Source organism: Dasypus novemcinctus, chromosome 15 (genome assembly GCF_030445035.2).
Source record: "Dasypus novemcinctus isolate mDasNov1 chromosome 15, mDasNov1.1.hap2, whole genome shotgun sequence".
In the NCBI taxonomy this organism is placed as follows: Eukaryota; Metazoa; Chordata; class Mammalia; order Cingulata; family Dasypodidae; genus Dasypus; species Dasypus novemcinctus.
Window position 1 is genome coordinate 11,114,345 of NC_080687.1, and position 7,294 is coordinate 11,121,638.

The following is a 7,294-nucleotide window of genomic DNA, read 5'->3' on the forward strand; positions in this document are numbered from 1 at the left end:
CGAGCCGCCCGCCGGCAGCCGCGGCAGCACTCGGGGTGCGGGGTGTGCCCGGCGCAGACACCCGGCGGAGGGCCGAGCGCGGCGAGCGCGGGTGGCGCGGGCGAGCGCGGGGTCTCCTGGCTGGGAACGCGAGACCCTCGTGGCCCTCCGGCCCCGGGTGGGGCAGACTCGTCCAAAGCCACACTTCCTTCAGAAGAGCCACGCAAAAAGGTTTAGAATTTGGGGAGAAAAGAAGGGGCGCGCCCCTGCCCCGCCAGCCGGCGTGGGCCGCTCTCGGAACCCCCGACGCCTCCCGGCTAGGTTGCCCGAAAAATTCATCTTGAAAAGTGACGCTTAAGTTAAAAAAAAAAAAAAAAAAGGAAAGAAAGGAAACTCACCCGCGCACATGCTGCTGCCACCCAAAACCCGCGTGCAGTGTTTCTTAGTCGCTTGGTGAGCGCCGGAGAAAAGAAAAACGGATTCAGTTTGTGAAAGGGAATGGACTCATCGCGCTGCAAGAAGGGTGTGACACAAAACGAGCAGAATCAATTGCCGCTTCTTTCCACGCTCTTCGTATTTATTAAGCATTTTCCACAAACATTCCCTGAACACACTGCCCGACCTTTGAAAAGAGGAACTGACGCGGGAACCCCAAATCCGTTCCTAAAGAACTGTTAGGTCATTTTAAAACTTTAAATAAAAACAACAACTTCTCCAGCCTCCCCAGCCACTCACGTCTTCGGAATGTCCAAAGATGCTGAAGTCACACGGCTGTGTGAACACGCGCCTCCGGGTGTGCCCCGCCACCCCTCTCTCGCCACCGGCCCACCCTGCTGGCCTCCCGCACAGCTCCCCCACAGCTTCGGTGCTCCCAAGACCAGACACTAAATAGAAAGTGACATCCTAAATAGAATGCTCCAAACGGCTTTAGCTTAGGGATCGCTTGGGGTTCACCTTTGTTCCCAAGCCTGTTGCTCGGGGACCCTTCTCCTCTCGCCCTTCCTTGAAAGAGGGAGGCCCACCGAGGCGCGCACGCTGCCCTACACCTCAGCGCCACCGCTGCCCAGCAGCCCTCCAGGATTTTATCTTTTTCTGACGAAAGGAGTGGGGGTGCCAGGCAGTGCAATAGTGGAGGCTGGGGCTATGCTAAAAGGTTTTTAAAAGAACGGGGAGAAAGAGAATGAGAAGCAGGGGAGGAGGAGCGGCGGAGGAAGAAGAAATGGAATTGTTAGTCCACGGGCGTCGATTCCACGGGGTCTTTGAAACCGCAGCCGTCTCCTTTCCATGATTTTTAAGCGCAAAGTGGCTGTGCGGGTAAGAGCGGCTCGCCTCGCCTCGTGCGTGGGGCTTGGTGCGGGAAGGGAGGCCTGGCAACCTGTCCAGTCCCCTGGTCTTTTGGAGAATGGCTGCCCAAACCGGTCCCCGCGGTGGTCCCGGAGTGCCGCGGCGAGGAAGGCCGTGGGAACCAGCAGCAGGCGTCGCCCGCCCAGCGCTGCCACTGAAAAGCTCGCCAGGAGTCCAGGCCACTGCTTCTCCCCGGAGGTCCGCCGTGGTCGCCGCGCGGCGCCGAGCAGTCCCCTCGGGTCTGGTGCGGGCCGCTCAGCTCCCACCCCATCGGGACGCCGGGGCGGAGGCCCACCCCCAGGGTCCTCGGCCCGTCCCCCGTGTCCGCGAGGGGTCTCGGCCGCCCGGCAGGGGGGAGCCCTCGCCTCTCACCGGGGTTCCTGCGGCCGCCGGGGCGCGACGCCCGAGGGCTGCGGCGACGCGCTGAGGCCGGGCGGCAGGCGGCCCTCGCGGGCGGCGGCGGGCGGCACGGCACCCCCGGGGGGCGGCGGCGGCGGCAGCGCCAGCAGCTCCTCGCCCGAGGTCACCGCGCTGTCCTGCTCGGGCTCCGCGTCCCCGCCGCCCCCGGCCGCCGCCCCGCCGCCGCGCTTCTTGTCCTCCTCCTTTTTCCACTTCATGCGACGGTTTTGGAACCAGATCTTGATGTGCCTCTCGGTCAAGTTCAGCATGACGGCCAGCTCCACCCGGCGTGGCCGAGAGATGTACTTGTTGAACAGGAACTCCTTTTCCAGCTCCAGCAGCTGCGCGCGCGTGTAGGCGGTGCGCGTCCGCTTGTTCTCCTCCGGCTCCGCCGCGTAGGCACCGCCTGCGGGCGACACAGCGCGTCAGGGGGGCCCGGGGGCCCTCCCGCCCAGCCCCGGAGGCCTTGGCCCACCCAGGGCCGCTCCCACCCGAGCCGCGCGGCCCAGCCTCCGCAGCCTGCGCCCGCCCGGCCTAACTGCGCGCACAGCCCTTCCGCAGGAAAAGGTGCCCTTCCCCGCAGCCAGAGCCGCGCGGGGCCGGCTCTCAACGAGTGGCTATTCAACGAGTTCCTTTAACTGCTCCTTGAGTTGATACTGGTGAAAATGCGCAGCAGAGCCAACTAACTGAGTCATTCTATAAAGGCATCAAATTGACTTTAATACAGGAATTACAAAAAAATATGTTCTGACAGTGACCTGCGGTAAGAAATAGATTTCGGATCACTACGCAGGTCAAACACGGATGTATAATTGACACAAACATTTCAGGACATAATCCTAACCCTTAGCACCTAAGGACGCTATTTCCCCCCATCGTTTACTACTTCGTTTTAAAAATGCTCATCTCCATCGAGTAAATTGATTTCAGGAACGACCCATGGGTCGCACCCTGCACTTGGAAAAACCCTTCGCTTCTATTGACTGTGACACATACTGTTATACTCTGACCATTCAGTACTTTTCTGTACAGTTAAGTTTGTTGGAATCACCCCCAGCTCCAGAGCTGGCAAATTCCCTATAACCGTTGTCATTTTAGCCTCGGTCGGGCTCCTCTGCGCCAGGAGAAGCGAGCCGTGTCCCGGGTCCCAGGAAAGTCTGTTGGGCCAGGGCAGGACGTGGTAGAGGCGGGAGGCGAGGCGGGCCCTGAGCCTGCCACAGAGCCGAGAACGCCGTGGAGGAGGGAGGTGTGGAACAGAAACAGGCCCCCAGGGGCTCGGGGTACCCAGCTCCAAGCCCCGGCCTGGACGCACCCCACACCTAACGTTTGCCTCTGCGCTCCCCAAGATCGTGAAAACCTTTCTGTGAGGGATACTGGCTGCACCCGGGCGGGGGGCGCTGGCGTGGAAAGTTCTTCCAAAATCCACCAGGACTCGAGAAAGAGGGCCCAAGTCGGCTTGTCTTAGGAGGGGATCGGCCACTGCCGACTGCTGGCTAGCCGGGAGAAGCCCTTAGGGGCGGGCAGGCGAGTGTGTGTGTTGGGGGTTTCTACTCGTTGGACGTCGCTAGGGTTTCCCAGGCCAAGCGGAGGCACCCAGAGAGAGGTGGAGACCTGGGCCCGCAGCTGAGGCTTCTCTGAGTCTAGGCTTCGGCCTTCCCTGGCCTGGAAGAGAAGTGTGGGGGCCTTAAAGCAACATTAAAAGGGCCTCCAAAGTTCTTAAATCCTACCTACAACCTCTCCAGGCTCGCGCTCTGGGCTGTGGGCCTCCAGAAGCCGCCAGGAGGCTCCGGGTCCGCCTACCCGGAGGGCCCGGGCCCAGGCCGGGGCGGCAGAGGCTGGAGGGTGGTGGTGGTGAGCCTGTGCCGTCCCCTAGGGCGTTTGGTCTCTACAGGTCAAGTTTACGTAAGTCCCTATAGCTGCTAAGACCACCGTCCTGCTGGGAGCAGAGGTCCTGCTGGTCAGGGGGCCGCAGCCCGTGCCCTCCTCCCAGGGCCGCGGCGCCGCTGCGTGGAGGCAGGCGGTTTCGCCCAACCCTGAACGTTCGTCTCCTTCGAAAATTCCAGGGCCACCGCAGCTACCCGCAGGTCTTCCCGGAGACCCGCGGGCGGCGCGCGTGGGGGTCGGCCCCTTCCCCGCGGCTGAGCTGGGCGCGGGTCCTAGGGGACACTCCGAGGCCTCTCCGCGCGACCCACCGGCCTGCCGAGGTCTCCCCACCGCGAGGAAAAACTGCCGCTTTTCCTTGGGGCCTTATTTCCGGGCTCTTCGGATCAGCCCGGGTCCAGGCGGCACCGCGGGAGGGGTGGGGGGTCTCTCCGCCTCGCCAGGCCTCTTCCAGGGCCCCCCTCACCCTTTTCCCAAGAAAACCCCGGGCGGGGCGCCCCCGGCGTTGCAGGGTCCGGCGGCAGAAAATGCGCGTCTCCAGCGGGCAGGCCCGGAGCGAAGGCCGAGGGCCGCCGCGTCCCCATCGGGGCGGAGAAGCCGTCCTCCCGCTTCCCAAGAAACCCGCCTTCCCCGAGCCCGCGCCTGCCGCCCGCGCCGCGCGTCAGGGCTGCCCACGCGAGCGCCCCCCGCAGCTCCCCGCGCCCCCTCGGCCGGGCTGCGCGCCGGGGCCGGGGCTGGGGGTGACTGCAGCCGCATTTGGGCCCTGACCTGCCTTAGGGAGCCCAGGGCACACTGCCCGGCGCTGCCACTCAGCCTGCGGGAGAAAGTGAATCACGCAAGGGCGAGCCTGGGGGCCCCTGGGGGACCCCGGCGCCCCCCAGGTCGCAGTGGCATGCAGGACCCGGCCAGACCCCGCAGACAGGGCGCCCAGGATTCCTGAGGGACACCAGCTCGGGTTTTCCCCCCGTCTTCTGTCAGTTGGAAGGAAAAGAAACCCCAACTGTTTGCCATGCAGGTGTGACCAGAAGTAGCCGCGGCGCGGAAGCGATAACATTGTCGCGCCGAGGCGGCCCAGGCTGCGCCGGAACTCGCCGGCAGCTCAGCGCCTGGGGGGACCTGGGGGGTTGCTCCCGCGTCCCCGCCTCCCGGCTCAGGGCTCAGGGGAGACCTGAGGCGGTTACGCCGGGCGCCCAGGGCGCGGGAACCCCGGCTCTGGCGTCCCCGAGCCCGCCCCGCGGGGAGGCCGTGGCTCCTTCCTCCAACTTAGGTCCAGCCGCTCCTGGCTGGTGGGAAAGGCGCCCGCCCCGCAGACGCCCCGCAGATGCCCCGCAGAAGTCTGGCTGCAAGGGTGAGCCCGCGCCCCGCCCGGCTCCTGCCCCTTCCTGCACCCGCTCCCCCGGTCCCCCGCCAGCCTGGGCCGCGGGGACACCTTTGTGGGGCTGGGGGCCGCTTTCCCTCCCCGCCTTTCTTCGTGCAGCCCTGCGTGCCTGAGATGGCCGGTTCTTCTTCCGCGTGGCCACCGCGCCGGGGCGGGGCTGGGGGCGGGATGAGGGGTTGAGGGCCCCGAAGGCCGCTCGGGCCTGGGGGGGAGGCCCTGGGCCGCTGCGCCCGTGGGCACTCCCGGGGAGTCCCGGCTTGGCGCCTTCCCCGCTCGAGAAGGACCCAGGGCACCCGGAGTCCCGAGCTCGGCCAGACCTCAGCCCGGTGGGGGCAGCTGTGGCAGCGCGCGGGCTCGTGCGGTGAAGACACGCTCCGGGTCAGGGTAGGAAGGCGTTTAAGGTCCGTGGAGGAGGGCCGAGTGGAAAAGACGTCGGGCTGGGATCCGACGAGTGGCCCGCGCAGGTAGGCTCCCAGGTGGCGTTTAGGCCGACCCCAGCTTATCCGCGGGGGGCCGGGAGCGGAGGAGGGGCCAGGGCCCTGGGGAAGGCTTGCGATGGGGACAGCGGGGCCAGAGAGCTGGAGAGCAGAAAGGGGCGGGGGCCCGGGCTTACCTGCCCACTGGCCTTTCCACGCGTGAGCCTTGGTGGACTTCATCCACGGGAACGGCAGCGGGACGCGGCCGGGCTCCTCCAGGGCGCCCGGCTCGGCTCCGTCCGCGAAGGGCCCGGCGGGCGGGGGCGGCAGCGCGAGCGGCGCGGGCAGGTGGTGATGCAGGTGCGCCACGGCCAGGTCGTCGGCGAGCGCGGGCACCTCGTACGGGGAGATGTCCGGGGGGCTGCCCTGCTCCAGCGTGCCCAGGGCGCCGGCGAACGGGGGCGGCGGCGGCGGCGGCGGGGGCTGGCGGCCCATGTACAGGCAGGCGGGGGGGCTGGCGCGGAACTCGGGCGCCGGGCCGCGCTGGAAGGCGCACGGGTCCTTGTAGAGCTGCGTGGCGGCGTAGTACTGCTCGTCGCCGTTCATGGCCGCGGCCGGGGCGGCCCGGGAGCCGGGTGCGGGGCGGGGGCCGCGGCCTGGGCGCTGAGCGGCGCTGCCACTCCCCGCGCCACCCCTGCTCGCTTTGACAGCTCCGCGCTGCTCTCAGAGGGGACCTGCGGGCCGCGGGGCCAGGCGGGCTGCCCGCCGCGCCATAGGCCCTGCCGCGCCCCACGTGGCCCCGCCGGGGCCCGCCATTGGCCGCGCCGACCGCCCTAAGAGGCGAGGCCCAGGGGCCCGCAAGCGCCTGCACCTGTCCCAGGTCCCTCCTCCAGCGCAGCTGTGCGCGCAGCCGGCCGCGCTCTCCGGAGCGGGCAGCTCGAGAACGTCCTAGGACTGCTCTGTCTTGACCGAGACTTCCCGTCCTCAGGCTTTAGGCCCTTCTATTTCCTTCCTAGGTTTGATGATGACCACATAATTTACAAATATACATAGGTTGGGGTGACACGCTTACACTTTGGGGGGGGGGGGTAACTGTGGGTGAACACGGTCAAAAAACGTTTGCCCCGTGCATCAGAGCACTTGTCTCTATTGCCTGAAATTTGTTCCCAGCCACCAGTGAGTGTCAGTGAGGTTGCACACAAAGACCCGACATTCGTGGTAGGTGTTCCCCCGTGGCTGGCTCCGGGGGCTTTGGCGTGTAAACTGTAACTCCAGAAGCAGCCAGTGGCCCCTGCTATCCTTCAGCCCCACTGGCCGCCCCTGCGGGGCTTGAAATGACCGACCCCAGAAAGGCTGTTTGGAAAAGAAATCAAAACGCTGCCTGTCCCTGAGGGCGGTGCTCGTCTTAGCCCAGCCAGTGACTTCGGGGCACCTCGGGGTCTTGCCTTGAATAGAGCGGCTTTTCGGGCCACCTGACACCGACCGACCACCTCCGGGTGGTGGCGGCGCCCCGCTCTGGGCCTGGCTGTGAGCCCCGCCACCCGCCAGCCTCGGTCCCTGCCTGGTGGAAAAGAAGACGTTCTTCGAACTGCCCCAGAGGTTTTAGCCTCCGTGGGAAAATCTCGGCAAGAGGGAGCACGGACCACAAGGAATGGAGCAAGAGAAAAATCACGGCGTTGCCTTGGTCGCGACCTCTTTCCTAAATTACACACCGACATCCAGTCCTTCGCCAGGTAGATTTTCGTAGATTTCCTCCTAGTGGAAATAGTTGCGTTTTACATGGATACGGACTGCACGTGCTCCCCTGAAATACCTTTCCTTTTCCTTAGAAAACAAAAAACCAGGTGGGAATTGGGGCTTCTCTGCAGATGCCCTCTCCTCGCGGATGCCCGCGGGT

The 7,294-nt window shown here is 65.8% G+C and overlaps 1 protein-coding gene across 1 annotated transcript; it reads right to left on the reverse strand.

The window, feature by feature from the left end:
* Positions 1–1,691: 1,691 nt before the first annotated feature.
* On the reverse strand, positions 1,692–6,003 carry PDX1 (pancreatic and duodenal homeobox 1). Its single transcript, XM_004458544.2, has 2 exons — positions 5,595–6,003; positions 1,692–2,128 (listed from the first exon to the last, which is right to left on the reverse strand). Exons 1-2 carry the CDS (start codon positions 6,001–6,003, stop codon positions 1,692–1,694), a joined length of 846 nt encoding a protein of 281 aa, XP_004458601.2.
* Between the last annotated feature and the right edge of the window lie 1,291 nt (positions 6,004–7,294).

What these genes read in the sequence shown, in the direction of transcription:
- PDX1 (XM_004458544.2), bottom strand. Translation starts at nt 6,003, where the DNA reads ATGAACGGCGACGAGCAGTACTACGCCGCCACGCAGCTCTACAAGGAC. An exon ending in GTGGAAAGGCCAGTGGGCAG is followed by an intron (nt 2,129 to 5,594) that starts GTAAGCCCGGGC and finishes TGTCGCCCGCAG; the next exon opens with GCGGTGCCTACGCGGCGGAG.